The sequence below is a fragment of the Ischnura elegans genome (genome assembly GCF_921293095.1).
Source record: "Ischnura elegans chromosome 13 unlocalized genomic scaffold, ioIscEleg1.1 SUPER_13_unloc_4, whole genome shotgun sequence".
NCBI classification, from domain to species: domain Eukaryota; kingdom Metazoa; phylum Arthropoda; class Insecta; order Odonata; family Coenagrionidae; genus Ischnura; species Ischnura elegans.
In genome coordinates, this window is record NW_025791660.1 from 7,319,593 (window position 1) to 7,339,431 (window position 19,839).

Consider the following 19,839-nt stretch of genomic DNA (forward strand, 5'->3'; position numbering starts at 1 on the left):
TACTCTTAAATTTAAAATTTTCACCAGGTCTTTTAATGATTTTGTATGAGAAAAATTACGTATTTCTCAAATAAATATTCTATTGACGACAATAGGCATATTTTGCGTCTGTCAATAATAGATATCAGAAAAGTTCCATTTTTTTAATGTATTAGGTTATCACTGACTTCCAAAACAAGATATTGGTCGAAAGAAGACGATAAGGCGTGGATTGTGTTAGGAAATCATTGAGCCAAAGCATATTTATATTATTGAAAAAATTAAGTTTTCAAACAATTCCTCTCTGGACGACAATGAGAGATTTGTTAATTATTGTCTATATTTGACTTGAATTATAAATTTTTAATATTCGGAATACTTGCGCATTATTTATTGATGAGCAAATGATACCTCACTTCGCCTCAGTGCAAAAATGTTCTTTAAAAACAAGCCGTTTGGATTTGGAGATAAATGACGTATTTCTCTAATAGATATTCTATTGACGACAATAGGCATAATTGGCGTCTGTCAATAATAGATATCAGAAAAGTTCCGTTTTTTTTTAATGTTTTAGGTTATCACTGACTTTCCCAACAAGATATTGGTCGAAAGAAGACTATAAGGCATGAATTTGGTAAGGAAATCATTCAGCCAAGGCATATTTATATCATTGAAAAAATAAACTTTTCAAACAAATCCTGTCTGGGCGAAAATGACAGATTTGTAAATCATGGCCTATATTTGATGACTTGATTTAGTAATACATTTTTATTATTCGTCATACTTGCGCATCATTTGTCGATTGATGAGAAAATGATACCTCACTTCGCCGCAGTGCAAAAATGTTCTTCAAAAACAAGCCCATTAGATTAGGCTTTAAACTTCGGTGATTATGTTCTTCAGACGACTTAAGGATTCAACCAGGCGATGGTAAACGACTTTGATCGAAAGTTAGGCTAGGAATCAAGTGTTATTCTGGAATTTCTTAGGGTTATCCCTGAACCCTCTAATAATCGTATGTTTTCAATCACTTCTTTATATCGTGCATACTATTTATTGTTTTGAAAGAAAAAGGATTTTTGACACTGGCACCATGCGTGAAAATAGATAGGGTGAGTGCCCGATATAATTTAGTGAAAACATCGGTATAAAACCGAGGGAAACGTGAAAACAAGCATTTGATGAAGCTGTAGGTCAGTATTGTATGATGGAATGATAACTCGAACGTCACTGTAGACAGCAATACATGTTCTGTGCTTACATTGGGCAAAAGGGAAACGTTTCAGCAGACAAAAATACTATTCCACTGCCTCGAGTTATTCGGGAGGGTAGTAAATAGATAAAAGGTCTGTACATAAATGATAATGCAAATTCAAAATACCACATTAAAATTCGTAGGGAAAGGAGGTCCTAGTTTATAAACTCATGATTGGTAGTAAATGCAATGTAGTTACAATAACTGCGGGTTGAGCTGGGTAATTATTACTTTTACTCTTAAAATGGATTCATATCTTAAGCATAACAAAATGTAAAAAATATAATAATATCTACCATTGATTAGCGATTATACTTAAATTTTTTAAGGATAAGGTGGGTTGTGGAGCACAGCACTAAAAAGCATGGCAAATACGAGGTGAACATCAGGAGGTCCTTCTGCACTTTCTTACAAAATTTGTCATCATTGAATCTGATACACCTTACGGGATATACTCATTTCAAACCAAAACAAATCAATGAAACTTTGAGCATTACAAAATTTATTTTATTTGTGTGGAGCATGAAATGCAATATTGGATAAAGGTCCATAACAGTTTGCAGCAAAAATAAAAAAACTGGTTTAATCATATCACATTCAATGAAATGCTATTTCTAAAAATGTGCCTTGAATGGCATCGTACAAAATATAGTGTGATACCACATAAGTAATTTAATTATAGAAACAATATGCATACATTTACAACTACATGATAATTTATTTGATTTTTGAAAAAATAAATACATTACTTCCTCATGGTATCATGACATTTTTAAAAAGAAAAATAAATGTGATGAAAAATAATGCAAAATAAATGAGAACAAGCAATACCTTGAGTGAGGATATCTTGTAATTCCTCTTAAGAGATAAGCCAACTGAGAAAAATTCAAAAGAGAATTATTCAGAAATGCATTGTTTTTCTCATAGATATGCATTCATTATCCTAGATTATCAATTACAAGTAATAATCATAAAGCAATTTACATGTAAATTATTTACCATCAGATATGATTATAAAATATATTTTTAAATCCACATACAATGAAACTACTGCAGATTAGTTAACGAAATAAATATATTATATTTATATCTAATGGAACATATTTACAAAATCTGGATGGTTAATCTTGCCTTACCAACTAGAGTGGTGTAGCACAGGTAAAATTATCAATTCAGAAATACCTTAGAAAAAATCAATCGTTGTAAATGGATTTTCTTTTGGAAAAAACTACACATCATAACAACCACATTTCTGTTGTCACCAGGTAGCAGAGAGACAATAAAATAACACCAAATTATATAATTACATACACGAATGAGCAACATATACTAATGCAAAAAATAGAAAAAGTAAAATTGTGAAACATAAAAAGTAATAAAAAAACCAAACCCATTTATCAAATGGAAGATTGGGCAAATAAAGAGCCATTTAAAAAATATGCCCTAGATATACGATGAAACTCAAAGAAAGGAGGCCTCACAAAGCCATGAAATAGGAATAGCTATATTTCTTATAAAGAGAACTGGTAACATGTTTAACCATTATATTCACTTAAATCCTTGAAAACCAAGCAGCAATCCTGAGGATTACGAGATATTTACTGTTTGCTTATAAATAAGCAAATTCACATTTCCAGTCAACTGAATACTATACAAAGGATATGTGAATGTTGGAAATATATACGTGAATGAATGATTGCAATGATCTTCTCTAACGTCAGTGAAAGTTTGAAAAAGAACAGCAAGAATTCAAATGGAATAAGGTCACAAACATGTAGGAAAATGAATTAAAGAACCTAATTACTTAATTACGACATTTCATAAAAGCCTTCCAAATAGTAAAAATGAAAAAAAACCATCTTAAATATTGTACGTCAAATATGACAAGATTTTAAATTGATATTCTACATCACATTTAAATTGTATAGCATATCTTTGAAATTAATAATCTTTGACGAATATAGTGTTTTGCCTACTACACAATGTTATGCCTACATCATTATAATTGCAAACTACAGGCAAATATCTCTCAAGTGCATGAGTCAAACAAGGTGAGAGCAATGAACCAAAACAAACTAATGTTTATCAAAGGGCTACACAAACATGAGTACATCCGGCAAAATATGATTATAAATCTGGAAAGAGCTGTATATGTTCCAAATAGATTTATGTGCACAATGGCTTTCAGATAAATTGTAGCATTACATTGGTAAGCTAAAATGGTCCATTCCTTCCATTTACTGACAGTGCAAATGCGATGCAATATGATATATTATCAAAAATACAAATATCCCAAAGGCATGACTAGGAAAAGGCTGACTAAATTATGTGTCCAGAAGAGTAAAACATCAAGCATCTCAAAATGTGATTACCTACCATATGAAAAAGTGCCATGTTGCAAACATGAAATCAACATAAATGTCTGAGTATAATCATAAAATAGGTGTTACGATTGCACTAAATACACAAGTAATGCAGTTAACCCAATAAAAAACTGAGAGGCTTAAAGAAAATAAATGATTGTGAACGGGATGTTCATCTTCAGGACTGACTCCATCAAACTCTCCTATGTACATCAGGCAAAATTCATCTCTGAAACAGAAAATATAAATTAATGGATTAAAAAGTAGTGCAATCACAAACAAATTACAATGTCAAAATTAGGTCAATATTCATAGTGAGATAAAATATTACTTCCATTTACAAGAATGCAATGGCTGTATTTATAAGCAACAATTATCAAATATCTTCCAACAAACCCATGTTCTACAAGAATCATTTATTTAATTAGTAAAAAATATTGGTAGAATTTCACTATTGTTTTGAATTCACGTATGAATCACTGGATTGACATATCATAGATTTGAATGTAGGCACTCTTCAATTTCCTTATACTATTTCATCTTTAATTTCGATATTTATCCATTAGATTAGAGTTTGTTAGTTTTGAAGCCACTTTCTTAAACTTATGACATATAAGATCTTAAAAACATGTTACCTTTTAACAAGAAATCTTCATCTTGGAATATTGAGAAGTAGAATGTTTGCCTACAATGAATTGCATTTAAATATTCTAATACTAAAAAACCCGACACTCATTAAATCAAACTACTCATAGAACACATGAGAGAATGAACTCCAATGTACCAGAAGTTTCATTTCACCTCTACATGCCAACCAATGTACCAGAAGCTTCATTTTACCTCTACATTGCATTACATTTAAATATGCTAATAATATACTACCTCACTCTCTTTAAATCAAACTATTCATAGAACACATGAGAGGATCATCTAAGGATTTAGCATCCAATGTACCAGATGTTCCATTTCACCTCTACATGCCAAACCAATGAGTTGCCCACTTGTGGGAAATCATGGAAAATTAAATTACGAACAAATCATTCAATTATTCAAAATTTTGCATTTACATTTATTAATTACCGAAATATTGGTTAAAACAGCTTCAAATAATGATTTCAATGTTTTAATGAAGACCATGATGTAAAGAAAAAATCGTAAGAAATAGACATAGGACCCACCTTTGCACTGGCTAGAAGTGTTCCCACCACATTGTTAGAATAGAGAGAGAGGAGGAGAGGGGCTTGTTGCTGCAGAATAGCTCTTCCTTCTGTGGATCCATCAAAAGTGATTATTTCAGGGACAGCTGCCTCAAGCCAACATACCCTTGCTTTCAGTGTCTTCTGATTCAATGCATAATTGATATACCGATGTAGTCCCTCTCCCATCTTCCTCCTCTCCTCCAACTCCTCTATAGCCCTCATCCACTCACGCTCTCGTTCCACATCTCCCTTGCTATAAGGCCTCCCCTCATTGTCAAAAACTAATTTCAGGGATAATTGTGAGAGGGACCAAGCTAACTCAGCACATACGACTTTCTTCCTGTAACCAGAATAATCCTCTGCACCCAAATATACAGTCTCACTCTCAAAATCACAAAATGATCTCCATTCACTCCCATTCCCCTGAGTCCCATCCAATTGCACAAACTCCTTCTTCATCCTTCCAATGTTTATAGAATCTAAGTCCACCATCACCTTCACCCGATCATCCCCACTTAAAAACTTAATAATACACGCAGTGATTTCATCTCCATCATACAGTCTCTCATACAATCTACACATTCCATCAACTCCACTTCCATAAACTATCCTAGTCTTTCGCATCATGGCATCCACACACTCCTGCCTTGCTCTGGCCGGATCGGATGTAGGTTGACTTATAGATGCCTCCCCACCAAGCCCAACCTTGACTGCTGTCAAATCCTTCGCTGTTGACGTAACGGATTCTTCTAGACAACGCAACAGTGCATCGCATCCACTAACTTGATCCTTGAGTTCCTCCAGCGATAAGCTCAGCTGTCGCACAAGAGATTTCATCTCTCGCCTCAATGAATCAACGGAGGACTTGAGAGATGCAGTATCACATTCTGGGCTAGCCACGGGTGTCACATGATCAGTGGTCCTACTCGAAGATGCTTCGAGACGACGCATAATAACTTGGTCTCTCCTGTGAACCAATGTCACCAACTGCAGTACTTTTGACCGTTCTACATCCTCAGGGAACTGCCGCACCATCTCCTCAGCCGAAGACAATGCATTCTGTTGACTGTCATCTGTAATGTCTGTGTCGGCCCCTCTCGCCAGTAACTCCTGCACCCAATCAGCCCTACCTAGTCCCACACCAACATGCAAGAGTGTTCTTTGCCGTGGATAACGAACATCGACATCTTCCAACATCTCCAGCAGCTCTTTATGCTGGAGTAATGAACCATTCACCAATCCAGCAAGAAGCCTCTCCTCAACAAATTGCTCAGCGCCGCTAGCAGAAATGTTCCTTGCCATTATTTCGAAAGAATGAAATAATTATTTAAGAGTATGTTGGATTCAGAATACAGGGAGTGGCCAATGGGAACCAGGCGTGGTAGCGTTGGTCAGCGAGGAGTAACACATGATCTCAGTGTTGCTACGAAAGGATGAAACGTTGACTGCAAAGAAACAGAATGAATATCAAATTATTACCTTGAAATTTGTCAATAACAGTGTGCAAACATAACAACTAAAGCACAATCTTGTATCAGATGATGACTCTGTGAGCCGAAACGTGTCATACGCATTGAATTGTTGTGGAAAAGTGCTGCCCTCTTGTATTCAAACAGAAAAATTTTCCTGAGTAACAACTTAATAGCGGATGCCGGCATGGATGGAAATGCATAAAAAAATTATAAATATTTGCATTGTTACTTTCTGAACGGCAAGTAAAGTGTAATTTCTCTTTTGTCAAATCAAGCGAAGTCCAGGTTTTCCTCACTTCCTTATCTCCTCTAAGAAATGCAAATTATCTTAGTTCCCTATTGCCTTCCCCATACACACCATCACTTATATTATGTAACATTACTTAACCACGGGATTACCGAATTGACTGCGTAACCTTGAAATATGTTGAAAATGGACATAAGCCCCTTTTAAAAGATTCCATCTGACATGCATAATTGGTGATCCTCTTATCTCCATCCATCCATCATTCACACTTTACGCTGAAGTGAAGACGTTACTAGGATGGAAGCATTTACGAAAGGGCGATGAGATTCAGGACAAAGCCAAAATTGATGGAAGTCATGAGCGGAAACATCCTATGAAGAAGGTATAGCAAATCGTGTCCGCAGACACGACCAATTCCTCAATCACCGAGGCAATTATGTTTAAAAAACACCAAAAGTGTGCTCAATATTTAGCAAAGGAATAATTTATAATAAATCACTTGGTCATCTGTTCATAACACATCGGAAGTTGAAGAAAAACAGCCCTACTACACTATTGAATTTTATGAGCTGTGATATTTCCACCTTTCACAGAACTTGATCTTACGAAATTGTTATCCTTCATAAACTTATATCCGGTTATTGAGAAGCAGAACCCTGTCAAAATCCATTTCTTAGCAAAGGATTTCCTAAATATTCCAAGGCAGGGCACCCCGGGTAAGGAGATAAAAGATAAGATCTTGAGCCCCAGCTGAGGGCCCCAATCACCCCACACCACCCCTGCTTATCTTCCTTACGAACTCCTCCCGTCCACTTCATATCTCCCCCTGACTCTTCAGTAAAAAAAGAATATATCCTATTCAGATTTTAGAGGCGGCCTCATATTGTATTTATTATACTGGAGCTAAAATTTACTATCTTTCACTCATTAAACGTTGAATATTTCTACTTGAAAATTAGAAAAAGCAATTCTGTTTCCTATTAAAACACCAAATTTCCTTAGTTGCCCCCTGATTCTTAAAAAAAGACAAAATTTATAATATGGTTATCATTGCGTTTGTTTTGGTTGGATTTTCAATCATAAAATATCATTAATATTAAAGAGAATATTTTGGTACATTAATTTTCGTATGTTGATCATAATACTAATTATAGGAAGACACTGGCATTCACAGATAGGATATTAATGTAACTGTGATTTAAATGAATACATAGCAAGCACTATCTCTCCATAGACATTTTCCTATCTCCTACAAAATAAACTCAAAGCATCTGGAAGCATCCCTAACGCACAGAAGGCTACAAAAAATATTTAAAGGGACATGCAGCAGTGGAAACGATTGTAAGAACATATTTAGACACATCATCTCATGCCACGAAGTAAAATGTGAAGGAAAAGAAGATATATGAATTAAATAGAATGTATTAAAGTTTTATAATAGTCGCTAGTCATAATAAATGAAATATTACAAGTTATTAAACTGTAGATCACCCACATTTCTCCTTTAGTAATGAAATGAGTTTATAAAGGAAGAGGTATGCGGGGTTAGGCGAGAGAAATGAGCCCCAAGTTCCTTGTTTTACTTTGTGGAACCACTATCTTCCAAATAAAGTTTATTATAATTATATTCGACAATAACCACTAATATTCAATGACCTTGGTTGCCTCTAGTCACAATTGGAACAATCTCCTCCATGTCATAATCCAACTAGCCTGCCCTTGTTCATTCCGCCATTTTGACTTCGCTCTTGACCGCTTCGAAAAGAAATTCTCGTGGCGAACGTATCGCCTGTCGACCTCTGCTCCGGAGCACTTCCATCGAGAGCGCACTGTAGCGAATGTAGCGTTCTTTGGACCACATCCCATGGTAACGGAGTATTGTTTACAGGGTTTTTGGGATTGTGATAATTGCATCCAAGCTAGCACATTATAAGCCATTGAGATAAGGTGAAAGGAAGAAATATGGAAGGCGATTATCAAGTAAGATTTTTATGGGTTTCTTACAGCCATGCCGACAAACATCCAGAGCAATGACAAAATGGATGCCAAACTTTCAGCAGTTCCGTAAATTATTTTATAGATTTAGAGTATTCAGTAAGGGATTTATACAAAAGAAAAATGTTTCCATTCTTGACCCTTCTATAATATGAGTAGAAATAGCATCAAATGGCCATAATTTGAAAATCATTCATGTTTATGAATTGATGGCAAAACAATGGTCAAAAGTAAAGACGTACGGAAGAAAAAAGAATTTCACACGATTAGCGACGTAGAATAATATAAAAATGCTGTAAGGAATCTTTAAAATACACATTGTATTCAACGCGTTACCAGGCGATAAATTAAAATTCATCAATATTTTATCGTGTGGGCCTTGAATAATTTCAGTCGTACATGTATATAACAGCAAAGTTTTTCTATGTTACTTAATTTTAAACTGTTAACTACGACTATTATTGCAGCAGGTCTGTTTTGTTTTAGTTGTTGGGAAAATTTAGTTGTGTCTGCATCTCTAAAAAATGAAACAGTAAAATGGGAATGCCTTTTCAGGCATTGCTTGAAACTATGGGAACTAGTGCCTTTTCAGGGCGTGCTTTTCCTTTTTTATTTTTCTCACCTATTTTCTCTGGCAATATTTGCAAAATATTTAAATAAGTTTTATGTATCAAGAATCAGTGAGACCACAACTTGAACATTTTCACCATTTTTATGTAAACATATGGACTTTATAAAACATGCATTTAATCACTTGTTGTTTGAAAAATGAAATTTTAGATATTCTTGATGGTAAGATGAGAGTATCTTATAGATTTTAACATCATTTTAAACAAAAGCAGTAGTTAATTAATTCATAAGAACTGAATAATGCCGGCCTCTGATAGAGGTAGTTAAAAAGCTATTTCGTACATATTATTTTGGTTAGGACTACGTCTCGTGGACAAGAAATTAGTGGATTACATTTATAATAGATTTTCGTAGCAGTGTTTTTCAACTATGGAATGGGTACGAGGAAAACTGTGGCAAAAAACGTTATATATAACAAGAGAAATATTTACTATCCATTCTAACCATACATTACGTTCAAACTCAGTTGGTCGATTGTGTTAGATAAAATCTTGCACTTGAATGGCATGCTTATTTTAAGTAAGGCAATCACACAGCCATAATGCATAAGCCATAAAAAAGCTTAGATTACATGCGTTTGCATGTACTTACCCAATGGTTTAGGCAATCCGGTTGAAATCGATATTCGCTCCTTCCTTGGCTCCCCTATTTGCAATACAGAGAAGGCAATCCTGAAACGTAAAATAAATTACTTCTGTTACTGACATGGGAAAATTATTATACTCATATGAAGCATACCTTTCTGTAATGCCTATTTAAACTTATAGAAATTACAATCCAATATGATGGACAAATACTTCTCAGATAACAGGTGTTGAAGAAAATACGGCAGATCAATTCGTAAGATGCAACTCACACGAGATCTGCTAGTCTCATTACTTAGGAAATGGCCTTTATGCTCACATAGAACGGGCTTATCTAATCTTTAGTGCCTCATAAAAAATGGAGGTGTAGGTATAGCCAATTTACGACATTGATAGTCATCGCTTGGGCGAAAATAATGGCCATTTTCTCCACTGAAAATAATGGATAAGAAGGATAGATATCTCTTTAACGTTTCTTTTCGGGATGATTTTTTGCGAGATTACAGAGATATGGGATCACGAGACGAAGATGATGGTAAGGATTATGAGCTGAACACAGGCTAGCCTCTACCCCACGGGTAATCCAGATAAGGAAGCTGACAAGCCTTGTGCTCACAATCAATTGTCTCCCTCTATTCTGCCAGGAATACCATTCATGCAGAATGGAGGGAGACAACCTTTAGCCCGAATAGCCTTTTTAGAATATATTCGCCGGGAAAGCATCAGATTTTAAATCAAGAATATTTGAATCGTGCATTTCCAAAATGTTGTAAATGCCAACATTTGAAAAATTCATACTAAATTTTTACACTAAAATGTTGCAAATGTCATATCTTTCTGTTGTAAAACAGTTCGTCTGGATAGTGCTGCATCTAGCAGGAGAAAACGGAACTAGAAGTAGCAGTTTCTTCCTCCGTTTCAGGAGAAAGAGAAATGATTTTTCTTTCCCTTTAGAATTTTACATTTGGCACTTACAACGTTTTGGAAATGCATAATTTATTTATTGTTAGAAACTCAAATTTATGTCAACTTCACAAGTCTACGGTTCATATTCAGAATTAAAACTCCCCTATTTGCCGATGACATCTATCGCAAAATCAATGTTCTTTCTGACTTAGAAATACTATCTTTGGATTAAAGCAACGTTCATTAGTGCATCCTAGACTGATGGGGTCTCAAACTGAATGCAAGCGAATGCACGGAGGGAAATTTCTTGAGTTTATTGGTATAGCCAGGGGGGATCTAGGGGGTCCAGACGGGTTGGGGGGTATTGCAGTCGAAGTACACATTGTCTCTAAATCATGCCAACGTGTTCGATAATATTATTCAAATTGGAACTGACATTCTCTTAACGTGAAATAGCCTAAGTTTTTTTCCCCACGAAGCCAAATTTATAACCTGTCGAATAATTGAATGGTACTCACGAAGACGACTTATGCTGCACACTTCTTCCTACATAAGTAGTTTTTTGATTTTTATTTTTCTTAGTTTCATTGCTTGGAAGAAGAGTACTTCAGAAACTGACCTGACACAGCACAGCATGAACGAGGGCTACATGAATGCGGTCAAAATACCAATATCGGCTCTTCCACATGAAGGCAATATTCATCGTAAGACAAACAAAGCGGTGAGATCCAGAAAAATTGTGAGATCACATTGTTAAGCAATGCCATGAAAAGCTACAAGAGAACATTGTGATATTGTGAGCTACTCTCCAAGATGACTTACTGTAAATACTTCTTTCAACCTTAGTAGTTCATTTAGCATATATATTCAGTAACCTATTTCCATTTTAACCTGTCGAGCATAGATATTCGTGTATATCGTCACGAGTTTTGCAATTACATATCATGGATATACAATCAAACCAATTGCATATATTAAGCCCTCAATTTAAATTTTCTCTTGATGATGAATTTTATTTATGATTAACGGGTTGTCAATAAGATGGAGAAACTTAGGACAATCTTTTTAATTTTTGCTTCATCCCTATATGGGACTTAGTCTTAAGGTATTAATTGTTGTCCTGTCTTTTTTTTGGCTCCCATGTACCTTTAAATTAATATATTTATGCCGCGACTTATTCCTAGAATTTGGTTAAGCAGGAGAACATTAATGAATGAATATTACTTGCCTTGGGGAATTAGAAAACAAGGAAAAAACAACATAAAAAAATTCAGCAATCTCAACAGAAAAATCCACAATTTGAAGCAAAAAAGAATAAAAAATTTAATAGAAATTCATAGTGTTTTTACAGTTAATCAGCCTAACACAAAGGTATAAAGAAACTTGTATAATGAATGCACCCACGCATTTATTCTGTCGGTTAACAATGAAGCAACAGAAATAAAATATTTTTATTAATTATGGAAACTGAGCTACTGCAAACAATGACACAAGACCCTCTCTTATGTAAGTAAAATCTACTTTTTTAAAGCAGAAACAGGATATTTCATGGATGAGTATATGATTGAAGACAAGAAAATAAAACCAAGGATTATACTGCTATGACCAGATGACTCAAATGGCACCGTTGTTGTGCGTTGGCTTTAGCTGGACTGAACATTTACAGCAAAAAATAATATTTTAACACTAGGAATACCGGACTTGACACCCCTCCTAGAACTACCAAATGGAGTCATTTTGACTCCTACCTTATAATTGTTTATTTTTCCAGTTTACCTATGTTTTTATTCATACATTGCTTTAGTTTATCATTATTGTTTATTGTTGCATTATTTCAGACGTTATTTAAACAAAAAAAAACACATTTTTTAAATGCGAGTTTCGACGGTATTGCTTTGAAATTCTTTTTTCCTACATGTTATGTTGTTTTAATAGGATTTTCACAGAGTAATTGGATAAAACAGCAAACATAGACATTTTAACACATTTTATCATCATGTTTGAATGATCAAAAATATTACCTTGGTTATATGGAAGTTGGGAAGATAATTAAATACAGCAAAAAAACTGCATTTGATAAGCCACGCATTTGGCTAAGGTGCTTTACAGTTCAAGCATTGTCGTTCATTGTCCACAGTTGCCCAAAGAAATACTTTTGGCAGGTCATACAATTCCAAACTGAGCGATTCTTTCTGCACTTTGGTATTGACTGGAAATATTTTTTTTGCTGAATCACGTCAGAAGAATATGCAGCATTGGACACGCCACGCTTTTGTCGAGATCTAATATGAGTATCAGCCAACTCTGTATCGAGCTTTTTCAAAAGCGTCTTGCGCGAAATGTTTAGGTAGTCTCCTTGTACACTATCCATGAATACCTGCTAAGTCGGAAGCATTTTCCAACGAGTGGATAGGCCATCGCTGAGTATATGTTCATGTGGTAATAATGTGATCTCATTTCATTTTCTCTTCGAATTATTTACCTTTCTCATAATGCTAGTACCCTAGCTTTTTCGCTGTTCGGCGAGTTTGACTAAGGTAATGTAATTATCTACAGTAATATTTCGCCCTTTTTCAGAAACATTTGCATTAGTTTCAGTACTACTAAACGGCAATCTGCATGAAGCGAATAATCTTTTACATCATAAGGGAAGGCATTTGCAAGATATTTGCTATCATTGTTAACAGCTAGCCAATATTCATGGCCGTATTTGTCCGGCTTACATGGAATGTACTGAGTGAAATACATCTGATTTTAATGGGGAGAATTTGTTCAACAACCGTGATGTATGGACCAGGTTTGTAACACGGAATGTAATTATCTGTGAATCTATCCTACACCATTGAAAAGATGGCATAATTGACAGTTTTGAGCCGCTGGAATCGATTAGATTTCTCATCAAATCTTAGATAATGCAAAATGTTTACAAACCGGTTCAGGGTCGTTCATTTTAGATAATGGTATTCCCCATCGTTTGACCAAATACTTGCAATAGAGAGATCATTTGTACCTGATATTCAACGGGCATAAAATATGGCTATAAATGCATCTAGCTCCCCACCGAAAAGAGTAAAATCTTCATAATTTTGTTTGCGTGCTTCCACAATTTTACATCACTTTATGTGAGTCAGTATACACGAATCGATAAATAATTGTAGATAATATCTTTGTCTTGTAACTCCTTATGAAAGGGGAAGTAAATGTAAATTACTGCATGTCTTTTGCACGTATTATGTCTGAATCTTTAAACTAGCTAGAAACGTTTTGAGGAATAAAATCTTTGGCTTCGTCAGAGACGAAATGATGTTCCTTTTCGCATTCCGATTTACCTTCCGGTATGGAATGCAACATAGAAAGGACTTCACGCTTTAGCCTACTTCTTCTGGTCATACTGCCAGTCAGGAAAAATGAAAGCCTTACTTCACTAGAGTTCTGCAGTCCACTCCAGAGTTCACTGGATTCACTAATGGACAGCGCACGACTTTCCTGTGCGGCGCGCGACAGCCGGCGCTGTCAGAGCCGAAAATGCTAGGACAATAACTTTATTTCATTATACTGATTTATTTTCCTGGTTCATCCTTATATCAATGGAAGGATACAAAGGTATTTTTTCAGGTTTGAAAATGAACTTCCACGAGGTCAAGGGTGAAACAAAAGCGCTGCATTGCAATACTGTATATACAGTATTGAGCTGTAGTGAGCCTGATAGGCGGGGTGAAGGGAGGGGTAAGGGATGAGGGTAAGACACGACGGCTTCTAACACATGAATTTAAAAATGCTCAATATAAATGCCATATTCACCACTTTATCGCAGGATAAAATTATATCAGGACATTCATATGGTTTGTAGTTCCAAACACGGACCCGTGAAATTAGAAATGCCTTCAAATTCTCAAAAATATTGGCCTAAAAGCGAAATAATTATATATTTAAGCCATCGATTGATTTAAATTAATTATTAACATAAGAAGAAATAAACTCTTGAACAAATATTACTATTTGGCGAAAAGACGAGCAAAATACAATAGGGAGTCAAAATGACTCCCTTTGGTAGTCGAAGGTAAATTTGAAAAAATAAGTACTATTTTACTTTCTAGAACTACTTTGATCGCAAAGTTTTATTTCGTGTCAAAAATGAATAAAAGTCACGAAATTTCAGGCCGGAATTCGGGAGATTTTAGTCAGGGCAGAGAAATAAAAATCGCGAGGAGTCAAAATGACTCCATCGGTAGTTCTAGTGTTAATGCAGTGTCAACTCATAAGTTCCCGTTTTTCATCGGTTAAAAATAGGCAACTTTTCAAAGTCACATTCATTGTTTCAGCTGTAAATACGCCTGTTAAATTTGAAATATGGGTGCCGCAAATTTTTCGTACATTCCAGGGTACAATAAAAAATACAGAGAAAAAAGAATTTTCATAAGGGAAGAAGAAGGAATATGTTTTGGAACATTTGCAAACAACATTTTGAATGAATGAAATCAAGCATACCAAAAATATTCTGACGTGTTTTGTGCGAAGAATTTTTTCCCCGAAATACCTGAGCTGTCTAATCTAAGCTCGAGGACACAGGAGCATTTCAAAGAGATGTTCAAAAGCTGGTTGCAGAAGGAATTGTAATTCCTTCCAGATGAATATCAATATCTCCCTCTCACATCCAGTGAGTGCAAATGATGACCGTGCATGCATAGTTGGCAAATATATACAGTGTAAAAATAATCATTCGTATATATCAATCATCACATTTTTAAAAGTGGAGTTTTAATTCAGGATTTTGTTTCAGACAAGATGAAATTGCGTATAAATGTATAAAATAATAATCAGTAAGAAAGAAATATTGGACCCATTTCCATAATTTTGAAACTCTACAAACAGGTACTTTATTCAAACATTATTCTCCTCAATGCTCTTAATGTGTCATTTTATTTCACCTAATATGACCAATCATATATGCCAAAAATGAATAAGTGTGAGTATATTTTCCGACTATGCTGATGGTCGCGGGTTCGAATCTCGTCAAATTCGCTTTTTTCACATAAAAAAAATATGGACGACACTGGGACTCACACCCAGGACACCTACTTTAGGTTAGAGGAGCAGCGCCCTAGACCGCACCACCACGGCCGTACTTGAGAGGTAATAATTACTCAAGGGATGTCGTGCTTCACAAAATCTTTACAAACGAATATCACTCGAACCCGGACCTATGTTGAAGAAAGCCGTGACCCTTTTTCTACCTAGCACATATAGCGAAAGTGGGAGCAAGTTTCATGGTCTCACCTTGTTAGTAGACAACACAAACCGTGATACTTCTGATAAATTATATGAAATATGGCCAATATTTCAATTTTTAAACAGAAAATTTCAGCTACTACATTGTACGATGAACTGCTGTGTTGTGGAAAACATGGCGCAAAGCTGTTTATAAAAGGAAAACTAATTAGGTTTGGGTTAATACTATGGTGTCTGACAGAATCAAATGGCCATATAATTCACAAAGAGCTGTGGTGGATTGTGTACTCAAATCCCCAAGTCTGATCTTGGGCAAGGAGGTGATGTAATTGTGGGCTTAATGGAAAAGAGTCTGCTAGAAAAAGATTCAAGGCTGACATTCAATAACCTTTTCACATCTGAAAAGTTACTGTACACTTTAAAACAAATTGGAGGGACTGGCACACTATGTGAAAATCGAGTGAAGTATGCGGATAATGGGTTAGTGGAAAAAATACAATGAAAAAAAAGGTAGATGAACAATGGAGGAATGAACCAATGGTGACATACTAGCATAGAGTAAGTATATTCTAGAAGGCTCACGGCATAGGAGAAAATCGTATCGACAGTTTTAATTCTCCTACATCTGATAGATGGCATTGGAGGGGCACGCAAGGTGCGAGAGAGAGCGCGTTCAAGGTCTTTCCCTTTCCCTCGCCTGTCCCCTTTCCTTCCCGCCCTCACCTCTTCCTAACTCTCCCAAGCATCGAGGGAAGGGAAGACGATGTTTACATCGGGCTGAGAGGATAGGCTGAGAGGGCGGAATCGGGTCCCATAGGAGGGACTTCTTTTTCGCCTCGTGAGCTGAGTCTTCCACGAATCTTCCCTCTTCTCTCTGCTTGACTTTCCCCATTACTACTGAAAACACTTTTACAACATGCAGTGTGAATAAGTGTTTTAACTGTCTCATGCACTTCAAAGATTGCTGTCCGAAAGCCAAGCAGGAGAGAGAGGGAATTTTCAGGGGAGTCCCAGGCACTATAAATATATATTCGCAAAACTAAACGAATAGGCTATCAATTAGACAGGGTTACGGAAGTATTCACTCCACCACCACAGATGTTGATGAAATTGTGAGAGGAGATATGCTCGAATATCGAATGGACTTTGGAGGGGTTTTACATTTAGCAGTGTAATAAAATGCGAGACAGAATGATTCCTTTGACGAGGTGCTACAGCCTTCCTCAAGGCGTTAATGGAACATTGGCAAATTTGAGAGATAATATCGCCGATGGTATTTTGCCGGCAGACATGATGCCGAGCCACTTTGTGAAACTTTCTGCACTCAATAATAATAAGCCAAGGAAATGTTACCCGTGAATTAGTTCCACGCTGAAAATTTGTTGCAAAAGCGGAGACACATTTATGATAATAGGAGTTGCTGGTTTGGAGATTCTTATTTCAGGAATAAAGGACATATAAAACGTAAAAGTTTGCGAACAACATCATGCGAAAAAATATACAAAAGAATTCACATTTATTTAAATAAAAGCTGGTAGCAATTTTCCAAAACATTTTAATGCCTACGACGCGTTTCGGCTCACAGGGCCATCATCTGGTTCAAGACAGTGTCTTACATATAAACATAACATTTTTACTTTGAGAAAAGGGGTTGTTGAGGATTTGACATGTTTGAAGAAGGGGTGGGAAACAGTCGTACTGAGTGGAGAAAGTGGGAAAAGATACAAGTGAAGAGTTACGAGAAATCCACGGGGGGCTTGAGAGAAATTAAAGGAGGGTTAGGGTAAAAAGAGAGGCGGCGCACAGTGGTCCCAAATTAAAAAAAGCTGGCCAAAATTAATAACAGCGTAATTTTACCTAAAATTGCAACAAAAGTGATTTTGATCGTCTGAATCTGATTTTGGCATTATTTTTACGATATCTCTACATTTTAGCATTTCATATCTTTCTATAACCAGCTTTTGAACGTCTCTTTGAAATGCTCATCTGTCCTCGAGCTTTGATTCCACTTTCTCAGGTATTTCAAGAAAACATTCTTCGCACAAAACGTGTCAGAATATTTTTTGCATGCTTGATTTCATTCAGTCGAAATATTAGTTTAAAATATTCCACGACATATTCCTTCTTCTTCGCTTATGAATATTCTTTTCTCTCTGTATTTGCATTGTACACCGCAAGGTACGAAAAAATTGGCGGCACCCAGAATTCAAATTTAAGAGGTGTTTTTACGGCTGAAACGATTAATGTAATTTCTAAAAGTTGTCTATTTATAACCAATAACAAACCGGAAATTATGAGTTGACACTGAATAAAAGATAAACAAGCTTATATAGACTTGCTTCTGAGTTTCCGGCTATCCTGAAATTTGAATGCCAAACATTGGCAAACCAAGTGCTTTAATTATCTGCACAGAAGAAGTTTCTCGAGTTCGCCATGTTAAAACAGTTCGGAGCACAGCTCTTATTCACTAAATAAATCATTAAATAAAACTGAGTGGGAAATATTCACCACATCCATGCAATGGCTCTGGTGAGGGAGGCCGTCATCCTCATTCCATTATTATTAAAAAATGCACTTGCAAGATGCACGCTCCCTTGGTTGGTTTAGGCGAATTTCTCCCTCCGAATTTCATCCTATCTACGTCTATGGGCTGTTGAAATGATCCTATGAACAATTCTTGGCATTAAGGAGCATTTATTTCTCTTAGCGCTAAGACCATATTTCGGAATAACGTGCCAACAACACTGTACAGCATGTAAGGGATCTCTTCTCTATAAAAATATGAGGAAAGTTTTGTAGAGAAAAGCATCTTGTGGTTACTTTAAGAGTCTCGCATAGTAACGTAAGTAGTCGCTTTTGATCACTCAATAAGTTTGTTATTAAGAGAATGAAAACCGGCCCTCATTGTTTTCATGAATATTTGAAGGTGAGTGCACAAACAAGAAGTATGCATACGATAGGCGTGAAGCACTTGATGTATGTAATCTTACAGGATGTAGAATTATGCTATGTATACACCATGCAAGTTTGACCACCGATATAGGTATATTTGAGCGATAATGCTAATGTCTCCCACCGGCCAGCTGCCCTCTGCGGAGCGGTGCACCGCTCAACTTAAAACCCTCTAGATGTCGGATAGGCAAGTATAAGCAGGATTTTTTTCTCCACCTTGTTGTACATACTCTTTCCAAGGATTCAGCATAGGAGTCTTCGAGGAGCACAAAACTGTATCGACACATTTGACTAAAAATAGGCCCAAAAATAGCAAACATTATAAATAACTTAATATTGTTATAATAAATTCTGAAACGAGCAGAAAATACTATAATATTGTGAAAAAATATGCAAACTTACCGTAGTAAAATTGACAGATGAATCCAATGAAATTAAAATAGTCATTTATTAAGTTGAATTACCCTAAAATCGACTATTTCTACGCCTCGGGCGTTTTAGGCTGAACATGCCCATGTTTGACGGGTTGCACAGGTCAACATAATGATTACACAGACCTATCGGCTACGAAATATTATAGGCCATATCCTGTAGAATCCGAATACATAATTCAAAACTTCCTCGTGAAAAGTCGAAAAAATTACTTTTGGCCAGCTTTTTTCGATTTGGGACCACTGTTCGGCGTGTCGTTAGAAATGGAGTGGTGGGAGTAAGTAGCGAAGCAGGAAAGAGGCAGGGGAGGGGAGTAGCCAATGGGAAGCTGAGAAAGGAGTGAGAATTGGCAGGAGTACTAAGAAGGGATTGCAGGCGGGTGAAAATGGTCAACACAACACGGGAGAGAGGGTGGGCGGACAGAAAAAAAAACAAAGTGGAGGTTGGAGTTGGTGAAGGAGTGGGCGAAGAAAGAATTTGACCATTTTTTTCGGGAAGGGGCTCCAAAGGAGATGAGAGTGGGTGACAAATACTTGTTCATTCATTAGAATATGTGTATCAATTTTTACTATTTCAAATTGTTCTAAAACATCAAG

General features: G+C 35.9%; 1 protein-coding gene across 4 annotated transcripts in view; it reads right to left on the reverse strand.

The window, feature by feature from the left end:
- Positions 1 to 1,719: 1,719 nt before the first annotated feature.
- LOC124173197 overlaps positions 1,720 to 19,839 on the reverse strand; it is a 28,761-nt gene continuing 10,641 nt past the window's right edge. For 3 of the 4 annotated variants that reach the window (XM_046552715.1, XM_046552716.1, XM_046552717.1), the window contains 2 exons: positions 9,732 to 9,811; positions 4,663 to 6,241 (listed from right to left, as the gene is read on the reverse strand). In XM_046552715.1, coding sequence (XP_046408671.1) covers positions 4,713 to 6,098 — 1,386 coding nt within the window. In that variant the 5' untranslated portion in view covers positions 6,099 to 6,241; positions 9,732 to 9,811 and the 3' untranslated portion in view covers positions 4,663 to 4,712. Of the gene's footprint in view, positions 3,827 to 4,662; positions 6,242 to 9,731; positions 9,812 to 19,839 lie in introns of those variants that run through there. The other variant, XM_046552718.1, reaches the window with a different exon arrangement.